General features: G+C 35.8%; 1 protein-coding gene across 1 annotated transcript; it reads right to left on the minus strand.

The window, feature by feature from the left end:
• Positions 1 to 6,272: 6,272 nt before the first annotated feature.
• LOC127081993 (uncharacterized) lies at positions 6,273 to 6,899 on the minus strand. The gene has a single exon (XM_051022221.1). It carries the CDS (start codon positions 6,897 to 6,899, stop codon positions 6,273 to 6,275), a length of 627 nt encoding a protein of 208 aa, XP_050878178.1.
• Positions 6,900 to 18,387: the final 11,488 nt, after the last annotated feature.

Here is an 18,387-nt window from a genome sequence, read left to right on the forward strand (position 1 = left end):
GAATCTCTGGTAGATCTGAAACTATGTTCTTCCTCTTAAAGTTGTTAATATCCCTTAAATTATGATGACCAAGTCTGAAGTGCCATAGTCATTCATCTCTGCTAGTTGCAGTTTCCATATGATTGTGACTTAGTAAGCCTATGGAAATCGTGACTGCAAGTGCACAGTCCTATCGCGTAGTTTTAAAGATTATCGAACCCACAAGGACTAATAATCGAACGTATCATGGTCTAATGTTGCTATGTAAATCTAAGGCTGATGATCATTCTAAGATTGGAGGGATGAAGAGAAATAACTATAACGTAAATAGAAGATTAATAAAGATATGCGATAAAGGGATATCAGTATGTAACACATCAAACTTCGGGGATTCGATAGATAGTTGGTGTAATCTTATTGATCAAAATATTCTTCAGTAGAAATTATTTATAGAAAGAACTTAGTCTCACACTCTCGTTTTTATTGACTCTGACCATACTCCTAAACCAGAATGTTTGGCTCTCCCCGGTCTCATTTTGAATTTAAAATTAATTTTTGAGTATGAATAAAGTCTAATTAATCCTAAAGCGCTCTCGCTGTGTTTAGGATTAATGCGTAGTTTCAGATATCTGGTTAAAATCTCAAACTCTCGTTCTTGTTGACCGTAACCTTAGTTTGTTTTGTACTCTCGTACAAAAAACAGTTTGATTAAAATAAGAAACTAAAAACCAGAAAAATAAATTTTATAAAAACTAACACCAATTATTTATGAATCCCGTCGTTTTGACGGTCTTTACATACTGATACCTAAGGGTTTAGCCGGACATGGATCCGGTAACATACATGGTATTTGGAAAATCAAACATGCAATAAGGCATAAATAAATAAAACAACAATCAAAATAAAACCTGGATTATGAATTAAGAACTGGAACTAAATCTTGATTCTTCGATTAAAATAATGTCGGCGGGCTTTGGCAATGAGTAACCATTACAATTGAATTCAAATGCGTAAATAATAAATCGCAGTAGTCCCTGATGTGGAGAACTATTACTTTTACAAAGTAAGAAAACTGCCTAGAAAACTAAAAGAAAATAATTCTGACTAATAAAAAAATAATCCGTAGATTGAAAACTGGAAGAAGAGAGATATTCGACGAGTCTGAGAGAGAGTCCTTATATATCTTCCACATCCCTCATTTGTAGCGAAGGTGGGTGGATTCTTGGCTAAAAACATGGAGAAAAAGAGGGAAGACTAGGTTGTGGCGGTTGCCACAACCCTAGCCCTTTACTCCGTGGCGAGCGCCACAATTGTAGGGATGGGTGCCACCTTTCTTCATGCTTGGTGGCGGGCGCCACCTCCTCCTTGGGTTCATGTGGCGGTTGCCATACACCCTAGATGATGGGCGCCACAAGCCCATTTGCTTTGGTGGCCCATTATCTCTATTTTTCTCCATTTTCTTCTCTTTTTCTTTCCTTTTTATTTCCTTTTTCTTTCCTTTTTGCTATTTTCCATTTTGCTTGCTGTAAACCTTTTAATCGATAAATACCTGTAATAAATATAAAATAATGCGTAATAATAAGTGTTATCAAGTAAAAAGCAATGCATATGAAGCCAAAAATACGATACGTTTTCGCGTTATCAAACTCCCCCATACTTAAACCTTTGCTTGTCCTCAAGCAAATGCCGCGTATATGAAAAAAAATTGTAAAATATTTTCAGCATACATTATCAAGACTCGTAGAAGGCATAGTTGCATTCGGATACTCATTCTAGTCTATAAACTTTACTTTGGTTCAAAATTGTATTAACAGGTACTCACTCCCACACTAAGGGTATCGTTGAAACACATAGTCGCAATATTGCAACCATAAGTCTCCCTCCTATACAAACCAATCTGAATCATGTTGTCATGCCTAAGTCTACCTTACTAAACCTTCTTTTTATCCTTTTTCGTTTTGGCGCAATCACATAAGCCCGTTATCCTTTCACATTCATAGCAAGATAATCTGTTAGTGACTATGATCTCATCATTATTTATTTATTTCTTTTTCACACTTTGGCTCAAATAACAGTTAAAGATGGTTATATTGTTGGGCTAAATGACCGGGTGAGGATCACCTAACTTAGAGGGAACAACATTTTTCATACATTTCGTAATCTTTTCTTCTTTTATGCCTTAAATCATACACTTATTTGCATCGACTTCTTACGTAGTGTGTGCTTAGGATGGTGCTGAATGCTAGATAAACTACTTAAGGAAATATTAAAGGATAGAATTTAAGGCTATGGCATGACAAGTACTCAAATCGATCTTATACTTGGGAGATTTAAGGTGTTAAAATGATACCGATCTTGTAAAGTTTTTCCAAATCTCTACAATTCAACCTCAGTTTTATTTATAGTTAAGAATTTTCAAAAGACGTACTGAATCTCTAAGTCTAGATTTTTGCAAAAAAAAATTGGTATGGCTTAAACAGATGGGAGAATCAGTAAATAACGGAAACTACGCATAAAGACTCGACATCACATTGATATTTAACTCGACTGACACTTTAACAAAAAATAACAAAAGGAAATAACAATAACAATAATTTAAATCTACCTAGAAAGCGATAAATAACAATAATTTAAATTTACCTAGAAAGCGATAAATAAAAGCGGTAAAGCTTCCTCCCCCATACTTAAACCTTGCATTGTCCCCAATGAAACGACATAAGATAGGAAAGAAAGTTGGAACTTTGGTATCCTTCTACTGGTGCTTTTTGCCACGTGTACGTGCACGTCCACCGTTTCCTGGCTGGTGAGGTGGCGTGTAGTTTTGGAGATCGTCCACACGCATTGTCCATGTTGCCATTTCATCGATCAAGCCAGACATGTTCTGTTCGGTTCTGAAAGCGTAGTCGTGCTGATCATGCTGTATTTGGCGAAGGATTTGCATCATTTCAGTTTGCCGAGCTTCCATGTTTTGGATTTGTAAGTCGCGCTGAGCATCTAATTCGCTACGCCGCAGCAGTTCAGAATAGATCTCATTAAGAGTGGCTGATGCCGCATTTCTTATGGGTCTTTGACTGGAGGATGTACTTGCAACATTTTCAAATGACATGTGTGTGGTGTGTGGGTCAGTAGTAGGAGCAGTTTTCTCTGGAATGTGATCCTCATCGATGTCCCCACCAACAACTACATTCTCAGGAATGTGCGCGGGGACTTGGTTAGGCACCAAATCATTTGTATAACAATAATTATCCGGGTTACGCACATTTGTGCGATTTGGATTTGGGATGATGGAATCTTGTAAGACATTATTTGCAATTATTAAATTGAATTTTCCGTCTGGCCTTCATTTTATTAATTTCATGCTCCTTGTCAGGTCTATGTCAATGGCATGATGTGGGAGCGGGGTTAGCCTGGAGAATTTTTCTTCGAGTCCTAGGACTCTGGCTATAGAGGTTATTAAACCTCCAAAAATAATCGGCCATCGCTTCGCATTGATAATGGTCTGCATGTGAGATAGCATAATAGGGACGGTATTCACCTTTTGTGGCAAAAATATGGCGAACAAATAAAAGAGTTCTTTTTCGTTCACCTTGTTAGAATTTGCTCAGCCAAAAATGATGGACGCCAATATTTGGCGGAAATATCGAATAGTCGGGTTGTGAATTAAAGTGACTCTTTTTCCCTCAAAATTATGGGTTACTGTACCGGTTATTGTCCTCCAAAATGGTTGGAAGGCGCGTTGCCAACCCTTAGTATCTGGGACCTCGCTTACTACGCCATCCCCATGGGGGAAATGTAGCAGGTCCGTTAGTTGGGAAAATGTAAGGGCATATTCGATGTTGAATAAACAAAACTGGACAATCCCACTGGAGCAGTTTGTGTTGGGTGTGGGACTAAAAATTAACGAGCTTAGGAATTCTAGTGTTAATTGAGCATAGACAGAGTCCTTAAGGGATAGAAAATAATTTAAATTTAAAGTGTCTAGCATATAGTTAACACTATCTAGAATTCCTAAGGCAAATAAACAGGGTTCATCGGCGTACCTTGTTGATTCGATCTTTCTTGCGCTTAGAGACGTGTACGTCTCTTCTTGCAATTCACCTGACTCGCCGTTTCTGAACACTATTTCGTATTCCCTCATCTATGCCATGATGAATTTTACACTTCTTGTGTAATGTGATAAGAATATAGCAAGAGAGAGGAGAATTATGCTTATGAGAGGTGTGATTTGTTGAGGTTATATTGGTGGTTTATATAGAGGTGATGGTGGTTGGAAATTTATTGATGAAATAAATTGCATTTACAGAATTCAATGCCTTGGTCAAAGAATTTTGAAAATGGTTGAAAATTCTTTAAGGCATTGTCAAGCATGCAAGGGACAAAACCATTAAGTGATTTGATGTGACAATAATATAGCAGCGTGCGCGTGAAAGCTTGTGTAGAGGCTGGCGCCACTTTTAATGTTCGTGGCGGGCGCCACTAAGGGCTTGTGGTGGGCGCCACATCCCTCACATGGGTGCTACATCTGTGTGTGGAAGGCGCCACATGCAGTGTGGTCTTCCCCATGTGTGTGCCTTTTATAGTTAAATGAAATGAAATTGCAAAATTGACGAATAAAAGAATGGAGTAGACGGGAAAAGATGAAATAATTTGTCTACTGGAATAAAAAGAAATGAAGTAGTTAAATAAATTCCCAACGTGTAAAACAAATAACAATAAAATTCCAAACAAGAAAATAAAATAAAAGTCAGTAAATCGGTAATACTCCAATAAATTAGTCATTACGGCGACTGCAGGTAGGAGGAGCGAACGAGTAGAAGTGCTGGTAAATGTGATCCAGGTTCTCTGTCGCTACATCCATAAAGTTGTGGAATTCCATGCACAGGGCGTTCAGCTCGCCTCTCAGGTTGGCGACGTCTGTATGAATAACTTCGATGGCAGCAGCATGATCGGTGAGAGGTGCGGCAGGTATAACTGCGGCGTGTGATTCAGCGTCAAAGAGATAAGTATATTTGGAGTGTCTCTGGAGGAGAAGGTGGTGCATCTGGGGGTCCATCCAAATCATAGAGCCAGTTGTTCCTATCATGTACAATCGTCATATGGTCTGGCAGGGTAAACAGGTGTACTACTTGGCGGTTAATTAGAAATTCAAACACATCCAGACCTAGGTTCCTAATGATACTGGTGATGAAACAAAATCTGATATTCATCGGTCATATCCCACCTAAAGGTTTGAGCCTGATAAGTGACTGTCTCAGTCCGATGGCATTTGCTATCATGGTCATTAATCCTCCCACTAAGATTGGTCCATGGTTATCTTGTGTTATACGGTCCAAATTAGCTATCATGAATGTAGCGGCGTTAACAGGTTGGGCCTGTGATGCATAATACATTATAAAGAGTTCGTCATTGGACACAAAGGTTCTGTTATGTTCCTTTCCAAATAAGGTGTGAGCTAGGATCTTATGAAAGTAACGAATGGCAGGGTTATGAATATTCTCGGAATGAATAAGATCCGGCTCGGGATGGTCGTTTCCTGTGATGCTACCCCAAAAGTGATCTAATTCAAGGTCTATAAGCATGTCTTCCTGGGTAATAGTAAAGGTATCAGAACCATTAGGGCATCCTAGGAGTTCAACTATTTCTCTATGGGTGTAGCGGTAGTCATTATCGAACAACTTAAAGGTGATGAGGCCTTTGTTAAATCTCATACCATGGTCTGGCAGGTAAACTAGGGAGCTTAGGAATTCTAAAGTCAACCTACTGTAGGAACTAAATTTTCTTTTGATAGCAAAGGTGTCCCAACCTAGTTGGTTAATTAGGAACGTAACACTGTCTCTTATACCTAAGTTGGTCATAGTGCGTCCATCTGGGTATAAGGTTAATGCCATTTCTATCCAATCTAGAGCCTCAAAACGTCTCCTTTGAGCTATGCATATGAAGACTATATCCATGTAATCTGCTTGTTGCATTATAATGGTCAGTAACTAGAAAAATTTAAGTAGATAACAACATTAAGTTTGTAATGGTTAATAAAGAAAAATACCGATTGATTTTATGAAAAAGAAGAAAGAAAGAAATGGATAGATAAAAAAATGACATTAATAAAACAGGAAATATTCGCTATGTTTTACGTCGATAGCGCGGCGACTCAGGAGTGTAAGTATGCATGGTGGTTCTTTCGAGGATGAATCCTCGGTCAAACTTTTAATTATCCTTGATTTCCATGGCCACTTATCAATCCATCTCTCATATCCGTCACCTTTTCTTCTGCGAGGTAGTTTATCCTTCTGAACTTATGGTGATGGTTTTGGCTCTATCCTGAGAGCTACCTTTTCAGGTTTAGGTTCAATTTTTGCATCCACCACCTCAAAGTCTAGTTTTCCCCTTTTAATGCTAATGAGTTCCCTAGTTTCACGGTCTTCTAATTTTCTCTTCTTGTTCAGGGTCTCAAATAAAGGTGCATTGGTGTGGATATTTTCCGATAGCTCTTCATATCTTTCGGATTTGGGGTCTACCTTGACTTCCACAGACCTTCGTGGGAAAGGAAATGGTGATTTATAGGGAGGAGGAACAACACATAGTTCTTCCTTCTCTACCTCTTTGACAACCTCTCTCTCGAGTGGTGTCAGTGGTTCTTTCTCAATCTCTACTCTTTTCTCACCTGAACTCTCCTTATTATCACTCTCCTTAGGATTTTCGGTAAATTTTTCACTGGTGGTTGTTACAACATCCGCATGTTTCTCTGGGAATGGTCCTAGAGATGTCTGTGCAAGCAGGGAGATTTGAGTCTTCAGTGCCTCGTTGTGAGTGACGAGAGACTCGACCACAGTGCTCAGTTGCGTAAGGATTTCATTGGTATAAAGACTTTGTTTTCTAAATTCTTCATTCTGAAAAGTTTGTGTAGCCACAAAGCGTTCCATCATAGATTATTCTGGAGAACTATTACTTTTACAAAGTAATAATTCTTACTAATAAAAAAATACTCCTTAGATTGAAAACTAGAAGAAGAGAGATATCCGGTGAGTCTGAGAGAGAGTCCTTATATATCTTCCACATCCCTCATTTGTAGCGAAGGTGGGTGGATTTGTGGCTAAAAACATGGAGAAAAAGAGGGAAGACTAGGTTGTGGCGGTTGCCACAACCCTAGCCCTTTACTCCGTGGCGAGCGCCACAATTGTAGGGATGGGTGCCACCTTTCTTCATGCTTGGTGGCGGGCGCCACCTCCTCCTTGGGTTCATGTGGCGGGCGCCACACACCCTAGAAGATGGGCTCCACAAGCCCATTTGCTTTTGTGGTCCATTATCTCTATTTTTCTCCATTTTCTTCTCTTTTCCTTTCCTTTTTCTTTCCTTTTTGCTATTTTCCATTTTGCTTGCTGTAAACCTTTTAATCGATAAATACCTGCAATAAACATAAAATACTGCGTAATAATAAGTGTTAATCAAGTAAAAAGCAATGCATATGAAGCCAAAAATACAACACGTTTTCGCGTTATCACTATACACTTGTGCTCCATCACACCAAGATCAATCTTGAAGGTTATGTTCTGAGACATTGGTGCCTTCAATATCATCTTCCCACCTAAGTCGAGTACTTTCATCATATTATTTTTGATCAATACTTTGTAATTATTCTCGATCAGTTGCCCTATGCTGAGAAAATTTGTTTTCATGCCCGGTATGTACAATATATCGGGAATTACTAATCGTTTGCCATATTTCCTCATGATCAGAACATCACCAATACCTTCATCTACTAGGGTATTATCATTTGCTAATTTCACCTTGTTCCTCATTGAGGGACTATGGTTGAGAAACCAATCTCTCCTTCCAATCATGTGTGATGAGCACCCGAGTCAAAGTACCATTGATCCTTGAATCTTTCTTCTTCTTTTGTTGTGACCATCAACAAAATTTCTTCTTCTTTGTGTTTTGTAATTCTTGCATCATTTTCTTGATTATTTCTTTTGTTTCTAGGAAATCACTAGCATAATGACCATATTTCTGACAATTGAAACATTTAATATGGCTCTTATCAGGTTTCCTTCCACCACTTCTTCCTCTACCCGCAACACCATCTCCGTGGTTGCTTTGGTTTGTGGATTGTATCTAGTTTGGCAAATTTCCTTCTTGGTTGTAACTCCTACCATTTGAATTGTTGTAGCTTTCTCTACCTTTGCTTCTGTTCTAGCTTCCTTTGCCTTTCTTTTCTTTTATTGGTTGTGCCTACAGACCTATATCACCTTTCATCTTACTTGCAGATCTTTCAGCAACTCTTTGTTCATTAGATTCAAGAATCCCTTGAAGCTCTTCTTTTGTCATGCTTGAAAAATCCTTCGATTCTTCTATGGTCACTACCACATGATCAAATTTTGGGAGCAATGACCTCAAGATCTTTGTAACTATCGATTTTTTTGTCAACACTTTTCCACACTTCTTGATTTGATTCACCAGTCTTGTTACCCTAATGAAGACATCAACCATACTTTTAGTTTCTTGCATCTGAAGCAACTCATACGTTGTTTTATGAGTTTGTAACCTCACCTATTTCACCTTCTCAACACCTCTTTCACCTTCTCACCTTCTCATACGTTGTTGCAACTTCTCTCACTCTTTTGACAAATCGAATTCTTGGAATTTGGGGACACTCTTCCACCAAAATTTTGGAAATTGCCTTTACTCTTCATGGACCATTTTCCTTTTAATCTCTTGTCCTTCTCGTTGAAACGAGTTTGCAAAGCGATCTCCGCTTTTGCCTTATCATTATTTCTCTCTTCCATCCTTTTCTCATGAGCCTCAAGAGAGCTTTGCAACTCCTATTTGCTCATCTTTACAAGATCCTTCAATTCCTCAAATGCTACAACCTTGTTGTCAAATCTTTGTGTCAAAGAACACAGGATTTTCGCGACAACATACTGCTATGTGACTGTTTCTTCACATGCCTTCACTTGATTCACTATTAGACTGATTCTTGTTGTGAAATCAGTGATCGTCTCCTTTTCCTCCATTTGAATCAATTCAAGTTGACACTTGTGAGTTTGTAACCTCACCAGGTTTGCCTTGTCAGCCTCTGCGTATGCCTTCTCTAAGATTTTCCACGCTTGCTTCGATGATTCAAATCACTAGCTTTCTCAAAGTTATCACCATCCACACATTGATGGATTAAAAATAGGGTCTTGAAATCTTTCTTCTTATCTTTCTTATGCGTTGTTCGATGTGCATTCCTTGCACATCCGGCAAGAGGATTCACCCGTTCTTGATCATTTCAAGAACATCTTGGTAGCCAAACAACACTTTCATTTGTTTGCACCATTTGTCATAATTCTTCGTATCAATGATGGGTAGGTTTGCGGGGATTCTTTCATTAGAGACAAAATTCATGTTGCACACTAGGTGTTTGTGGATCAGAACCAGACTCTTGATGTCAAATGTTAGAATTTGAAATCATAAGATTAGTGAATAATGGAGAAATTGAGGGTGAGGATTATCATTCACATTATTATTGATGAGGATGCCTCAAAGACATTTATACAAACAATACAAGAGGATTGAGACACAAGTTACATAAGTCAAATAACAGAAGAAAAAAAATCGAACTGTAATCGATTACAGGTGTTAAAAACCAGAAATAAACTAATAATGATAATCGGTTACTGCGAATGCATAATTTGTTATACCAACACCATAATCACTTTTTTCCGACTTATTTTAACATTTAAAACCAATTACACTGCCGTATTAATCAATTACAACACTTGAATTATTTGAAAAAATTCTTAACAATTTTTGTATTTATAACTTTTGGTTGAAATAACAATAAATTGTTTTTCTCCTCATAATTTTGTAAATAGAGCGCAGAGAAAAGGAATACAATTTTGAAATATGCTTCAATGAGATGCGGGATTTGGATGAAATAACAATAAATTTTGGTTCTGTTTGTTTATGATGCTTGTCGATTTTGAAAGGAATATAGCACGTGATGGGACAGATTGTGTTTATGTGTGAATGTGAAGAAAAAAGTCACCTCAGATTCACCCGTCAAAATCTTGCTTTTGCTATTAAACATAAATTAATAAAGAAAAAACGAGTCATTCTCATATTTTCATTAATTTTTAATACTGAATTTTTTAATTTTTAATTTTATATATTTTTAATTTTTATTATGTTATTAATGACACGTCCTTATTTATTAAGTTACATGCCTTCCAATATTGACTCACACTAAGCATTTGCAAAACTAAAATTTACAATTATAATGTCAAATGAGCAAAGTTTAACTCTTTTTTTAAATCAATAAAATAGACCGTGTTGACTAACAAATACATTGAGGATTTAATAGTAATATTTATTAAATAAGTTATTAATATAAATAATCAAATTAAAAAACCACGAGTCCAATTAAACTTTTTTTCAAAAATGAATTTTCCAAAATTTTATCATTATTATAAGTAATTAGTTTTTTTTTAATGATAAAGCCTAATTGTAGAAGCTACTTAACAAGCTTTCATCGTAACACAATTTTTTTTTCTTCTTTGAAATAATCAATTCTTTAAAATTATATATCAAAATAATCATGTTTTCAATTTATTTATTAAACTAACCATGTTTCTTACTGCAATTGACGTATGCATGTAAAAACATGTAAAATGTAGGAGCATGCGCCACTTCAATTGACGCATGCATATAAAATATAAGAGCATGTGTCACTGCAATTGAAACATGCATGTAAAAAATAAAGAGTAGCCACATGCATGCATCAATTGCAGTGACGCATGCTTCTAAGTTTTACATGCATGTGCCAATTGCAGTGGCGCATGCTCCTATATTTTACATGCATGTGTTACTTCTACATTTTACATGCATGCACCCATTGCAGTGACACATATTCTTATATTTTATATGCATGTCCCAATTGCAATGACCCTTCAATGCATGCGTCATATCAAATGACACATTTGTTCTTTTTTTTGAAAAGTGATTATATTGATAAATACTTTGAAATTATGATTATTTCTCTAAATCACATGAAAATCCACCACTATTTTTTACACATCGAGGATCGAGGATTTGTTTGTTTTGATTTCTTTAAATGATTTTTATAATTTAACTTAATTTTGTGTAAAAATTTTACAATTTTTGTTTTAAAACTTTAAATAAAAATTTATTTTGAATAATTATTTTTAAAATGTTATTTTAAATATTTTATTCTTTTATTGAAATATTTTGAATATCAAAATTTTAAAAAATTATTTAATTTTGAAGTTATTTCAAATAGTTTTTCATAAAAATTATTTTTAAGATATAATTATTTTTGAAAAAATAGCAATTTCCACTATATTTTGATATTCAATAATATATACTTATGTTATAAAATATCAAAATTAGTCTCTCAATTTAAAAAAATATATATAAAAAATTTGTAATATTTTGAAAAACAATTTTATACAATTTATTTTTGAAAATATAAAAAAAAAATATTTTTTTTAAAGTTAAAATAAATCTGTCCTTAAGCAATTTATCTCCTAGTAAGACTTGCTATTGAAATGAGCAAATAAAACTTTGATCATGCACTAAATGAAAAGCAAAACTTGACATACACCTGGCTTAAACATGAAAAAACAGTTCTATATTACCATATCCATAAGATAATTTTTTTGTCATGTATAGTGTGGAGATTGTTGAGTAATAGAATTCTCATAAACTTAGTTAAAAGTAGGTGTTATTGTAGGGCCACGTAGGGATGTATCGATGAGTGTGGGAGCGAGAAGTCGGTTTCTCACATCTTTTTAGAATGTTCGATTTTTGTTGGTGTTTGGAGTTTTATTTGTATCTGGATCGATGTTTTCTCAGCTCTTCATAATGTTAGATGGCAACACATGGAGCAATTTGAAAGCTTGATAAGTAGAGGTAGATTGACATCTAAGAAGCTAGTGGTTACTTGGCTGCCTGCGTCTTGAGCATTTGAAAACATAAAAACAATAAAGTCTTTCAAAATAAGAAAATTAAAATCGAAAAAATTGTGGAGGAGACTAAATTATCGGTATGGAAGTGGCTTAAAGTTAAGTCAAATTCAATATCTGAAGACATAGTCATGTGGTATATCAACCCCAAGGCGTGCCTTGGTATCTCCTTCGATTGATCAAGAGGTGTCACTAGTAGTAATGTATATATAGCTTTTTTTTTAATCAATTTTTCAGTCAGGCAGGGAAATTTCTGGCATTGTTAGCTACTGCTTGATTGCAGTTTTGCGTTGCAGAGGGTGAGTCTATTTTCTCGAGTCTGGTTCATCACGAGCATGTTCTCAAGGAAGGTCCATTCGTTTTTCAATTGTTAGTATATGTGCTATGTGTTTTTTCAGAAATGTTCAAGCAATGGTGTGTCGAAGTGTATGCACAATATTAATCGGTTTTAATTGTTATAAATTGTTAATACATGTGTAATTTGTTTTTGCATAACTTATAGTGCAAAGGTGGTTTATATTGTCTGCAATAGATCAGTCAGTTTCAGTTGTAAGTATATGTGTTGTTTGCTTTTACAAAAAAAATCAAGCAGAGGTAGTTTGGAGCGCTTGCATCAGACCTTCTTTCTGTGTTTTTTCTAGCCATGGCGTAGAAATATTCTTCAGTCATGTCACTTTTCGTCTATAATAGTGGTTGTTCAAGATGTCGTGGTGATTCATTGTTTGCAGCAATATCACCTCATCTCGATTTGTGGTTAGGGGCAGAGCATGTAACACCATAAACCCCGAAACAAATATATTAAGCTTTACACGACAATCTAAGGTGTCACCACCGACAAAACCTTTAATAACTCAAATATTTAACAAACACGCAGCGGGGAATATTAACGTCATACAACACCTGTCATCTCACACTCACCTTCATGAATATCTAAATATGTCCATGGTGGACAACATGAAAGCAAAGGGGGTGAGAAACAACAAACCAATATAAACAACGTAAAGAATGCTAAGGTAGAAAATACACATCAAGCACACATTCATTACACAACCATCAATAACATATTCTCACACCTAATTCATGACAAAAATTACATAATCACACCAATCATCAGCATCATGAAAAATCAACAACATAAGCAATCATATATTCAAATGTACTCCACAACTGACTCATTATGCATGTTGTACCATTCATGAACACTAAGGTTCATCTCGCTCTCGATCCCCACCATAGGACCAGAGCACACCAAGTCGTTACCATTACCATATGTAACGCTTTACCAATTCCCACTTGAAACCGACTACTCGCTCCTGATCCCTACCATAAGACTAGAGCACGCCAAAACTGGACTGAAGCCCGTACACCATGATGCATGACTCTCGATAATATGCATTATCACAAAAAGGTTCATCAAAAGGATCCCCATACACATCTCACCATTTATGCATCACATCATTCATCATACACAACAATCAATTCATGTTACAACACTAATAAACAACATAAAACAGCAGCACCTCAACAAATGTAACTTCATAGGCATTCGATCATGTTACTTTACTAAATCAACAACACATCAACGTATAAACATAACGATTCGCTAACCGATCATACAAGTCAGCATAAACATCTCCACAGTAGGCACATGAATACCTCTCAATTATCTCAATAAGCACTATCCTGATTCAGCTCTGAGCGTTAGCTTTCTAAAGCTTCAAACGGCGCGTCATTTGCACCTACAAATCAAAAGTTACGACAAAAATCGTCGAGAGATAAAACAAATTTCAAGTTCAACATTTATTTCAAATATTCAAAGCATCAAACATTTATCCTAATTAGCCTCTAAAATTATCACAACTTAAGAGTATTACGCGTTAGCTTTCCAACACTTTGAACCACGTCTCAAAGAGAGTCACAAATCTCAAGTTATGGCGGAAATAAGGGAAACATGTCATTTGCACAAATCACCATGTCATCATTGACGCCCTGGAAGAAAATCGAGCCCTTTCACAGGCTGACTCCCATTAGACCTGAAGCTACGTGAAATATAACAGAGTCGCCATCGCACTTTATTTATTCCCGAAGGAAAGGGAAAACATCGATAAAACCAGGGGAAAGAGAAAAAGGGTAAGGAAGTCGGTTATGCAAGGGGAAAATATTAGCATCCCTCACATCCGTTGTACTCAACGAGAATCGTTTCGATTTTTCTTTGCAAGAACGGGTGTTACTATCTAAAGATTACTCGCGAAGGGATGAAGGTTAAAAATTAGGGTGCTTGCAAAGGTTTTTAAACAAAAAATGATGCCCAAAGATAAAACTGAGTTTGATGAGGTGAGTTTGCTTTTATTCTGAAAAGAAAGTCTTCTTAGAGTTGTACTAAAGTCTATGAACGAAGACGAATACTTTGAGTAGCTAGGGCCTACGCCCCGTACTCAAAGACACTCTAGACAAGGGTAGGAGAAACTCCATCTCATCATTCTTCTTTGCTTAAGGCTCATTGCGTATAATTCTAATCATATTGTTAATTGTTTTTGAGTTTATTCACAAAATGGTTTTAGTATTACTAGAGAAAGAAATGAAAGAGGAAGAAGAACCCTAGAAGGTTGAAGGCTTGATCTTCAGTCTGCATCCCACATATGTGTAGAAGAGTATTTAGTAGTTGTTAGACTTGAATCGTACCAAATTCTATGAACGAAGGCGAACACTTTGAGTAGTTAGGGCCCATACCCCGTACTCAAAGGTACTCTAGACAAGGGTATGAGAGACTCCATCTCATCATTCTCCATTGCTTAAGGCTCATGGCACATAATTCACGTCATAACTATTAAGAATGTTGAAGAATAACCTTTGTTTGTTGATCCTGCTGATGCAATATTGTTAGTGAAGAAGAGACTTAACAATCATTTGATTCAAATTGTACTAAATTCTATGAACAAAGGTGAATACTTTGAGTAGCTGGGCCTACGCCCCGTACTCAAAGGTACTCTAGACAAGGGTAGGAAAAACTCCATCTCATCATTCTTCGTTGCTTAAGGCTCATGGCACACAACTTGAATCATGATTGATAGGTGTTTCTACACCTTTGTCATGCTTGAATAGTAATCCACTATGTCTACCTTGTACTGACTTGAAGTCTTGAACTCTTGATCTTGAATCTTGAGGTCTTGAGCTCCTTTGGTACAGTACTTCTTGAACACAAGGGACTTTCCCTATCAAGTGATCAAAGGTCTTTTGATCACTTGAATAAGCTTGGGGAATTAAGCACAGTGCAAAGAATTTGGTTGATCAAAGTAAACTTTGATCAACACAACCAATGGGAATGGAAAAAGTTGAATCATGTACACAACAACCAAAAGGATTAATCAGTTAACTAGATGATTCTTTACAAGTCCTAAACTAGAGGAAATATAAGTCCCAAACATCTAAGTCTAAGGGAACATGCCTTGGTTAAAGTGTGATCTAATCAAGAAAATAAACATCCCAAAATTCTATCAAGAAAACAATTCATGAACAAAATTAAATCCACAAATAAATTCTAATAAATTAAAGTCTAACATCTAATCATGGAAGAACTAAACATCTAAAACATGTATGAATTAAATCAAAATCACATCATGCACTCCACAATTATCATGTTATTTCAACTATCTAAACAAAATTAAAATTATGATTAATCACATGTTTTTCAATTTCTTTTCCAACAATTAAACAAAAATCACTTAATTAATTTTAACCAAACACCTAATCATGTTAAAATTCTAATCAAAATTATCATGTTAAATCCTATTAATTTGCACAATTGTTATACTAAAATCATCTAAAAATATATGGCAAATATTAAAGAAAATAAAATAACAAAACATGCAAACAATAAGCCCAAATATGGGGGGAAGATAAGAAAATCCAGGGTGTAAAAAAGTCCAAGGCGCATGGGCTAAATCAGAGGCCCATGTCTCAAGCAAACATTAGCCAGGGGGTGCCTCACCAGAAACACGACAACATTAAGCAATAATGGCGAAAGGCCCAAGTACAAGGCCCATACGAAATGCAGCAAGCAAAAAACAAGTGGATAAGGCTTAATCTGACTGGGAGCTGAGTCAGCAATGCCACCTTAATTAATCAATCCATAGTGGATTTGGGGCACATGTTAAACCTGAAACTCATACTTCCAAATGTGAAACGCGTTCAAGTTCAATCTCTTCTCTGTTCCTCCCTCCGTCATGCCACTATTCTCGACGGTGGAGGCATCACCAAATCCTAATTGAACACCTCATTTGAATCTAAATTTCATTATGAAACCAAATCCTACCATGAAAACATTTATTCTAACAGATAAGTCTGAATCGAAGCCTACAACCGAAGAACCCTAGCTCGAAGAATCAAATTAAATGACGCTCATTTGGAATCAAATCCCCCGGGGTTATGGCTTTGATTCCCCTAACCTCTAATCACATCGTGGTAACAAGAAACATAGAAAATAATGGAGGAATATGAGAACTTACCGGTGGAGTGCGCATGATAATCAACAGAAATCCAGGTAAAACTTCGAATCTTCTTATTTCAACGATTACATCTTCTTCTTCTTCTTCTTATCGTAACTTCTTCAGAAAGAAAATATGCAAAATGCCTCTTATTTAATGGACCCGTGGGAGAGAAAGAGAGAACGTGAGGCTTAGCTCTACTATGTTGAAGCTTCAAGGTGAAACTTCAATAAGTATGTTGAAGGAGCTTTGAGTGATTGTGTGAGAATTGAGAGAGAAAAACTGAGATCGTGAAATGGTGAATCTGAGAATTTTCAAAAATGATGCGTGAAAATCATGATTATGGGAAATGAATGATATTTATAGAGTTTCGAATTCTGTTAGGAAATGCAATACAGATTCAAATGAAATTCACTTTCGATTAGAAATTCAGATGTTAGTTAAAGTGAAATACATGTGAAATGAAAGTGAAATGCAACTTTGTGAAACTCTGTTATTGCAATGCACGCGTGAAATTCAGATGAAATGCCACTGTTATTATGGATAGTCTCATACTGGATAATATCGGGCTACAGACATAGCCCGTGAGGGGGGTATTTAGACATCTTTTGTATATCATGGATTTCGTATATTATGTATTATTTGTATTATTTTTATATTATTGAGACATTTTCATCATAACTTTTTATTACATAATATTTTTGATGGCACAACTTCAACATTAACTGAAATACAAATGCAACATCAACATTAACTTAAGAAAACAATAATAAATATGAAAAACCTAAACACTACCTGATGATTCTGGACGTTTCAGCATCTGCATTATATCATCAACAGATCTTGAAAGTCTAGCATCTAACTCGATCGGTCCCTTTGTTATCCTACGGCGAAATGATCTCCATATTTCCTTCACATCTTCGTCGGTCTTCAACTCAATAAGGCTGCATTTCACCATCCTGTCTATATTAATCCAATCTTCACAAAACACAATCTTTCCCACCTTCCTGATATAAGTATCAGGCAATAAGTCATCCAACTTGGACGTCAGGCTGGCGAGAGATGTGGTGTCATCCGGAAGTCGAAATTCCACAGAAGGTGAAGTTCTGTTGAAGTACACTTCTGCTTTAATCAAAAATTAAGGAAGAGACATTTTTTGAGATGTTTTTATCAAACATGTGACCCACTGTTTATACAACTTTACATTTACTCTGAACCACACAAAATTGTCGATGTTATCACAACCATCCAAAATTGTCGACAAAATCCTGAACGTTTTAAAAAAATAACTTTACCGGAAATTTCATTTAGGTTGAAATTTCCGATAACCACATATAAATTTTAAATTTCCGAAAATTAATGAAACAAATCAGAAATTTTGAAATATCATGTATATCAAAAAAAATTGTTAAACCTACCAGAAATTTCAATTGGAATTTTCGTTCAACTTTTCAGTCAAGGACAGTTTAAGTACTATAAAAATATGGGGAGGGCCAAATTAAATAGTCTTAACGTGGCTTAAAACTGTTTTTGGTGTGAGGAGTTTAGCCTTGTGATGCTGCGTTTTCCTCTCTGTATATGCAGTTCCTCACAAGCTTCTTGTATATTGCTTTGTACTGGTAGGGCATTTCTCATGCCTGAGTTTTTTAATGCATCCATTTTCTTTTGCTACTTATAAAAAGCTATATCCATTTATTTTTTAGTATCCGTATTGATTTTATTAATAAATACATTAAAAATAGAAGTAGTACGTCTCATAAAAACAAAAGCTACTACTACTATAAACTAGTAGCAAACTTTCCCAGAGGTTATGATCCAGCAACTACTAATATGTAGAAACTAGTAGCAAATTAGTAACAAAAACTACTAGTGAGATGCATCAAATGATTCACTTGTGTTCTCAGTTGAAAAACTCTTATCTTCTTATCAGAATCTTTGGCTTCTAACAAAATCTATGTGTGGAA

Source organism: Lathyrus oleraceus, chromosome 5, assembly GCF_024323335.1.
Source record: "Lathyrus oleraceus cultivar Zhongwan6 chromosome 5, CAAS_Psat_ZW6_1.0, whole genome shotgun sequence".
Lineage (NCBI taxonomy): Eukaryota > Viridiplantae > Streptophyta > Magnoliopsida > Fabales > Fabaceae > Lathyrus > Lathyrus oleraceus.

Coding starts and splice junctions, on each gene's coding strand:
- LOC127081993 (XM_051022221.1), bottom strand. CDS start 6,899: ATGGAACGCTTTGTGGCTACACAAACTTTTCAGAATGAAGAATTTAGA.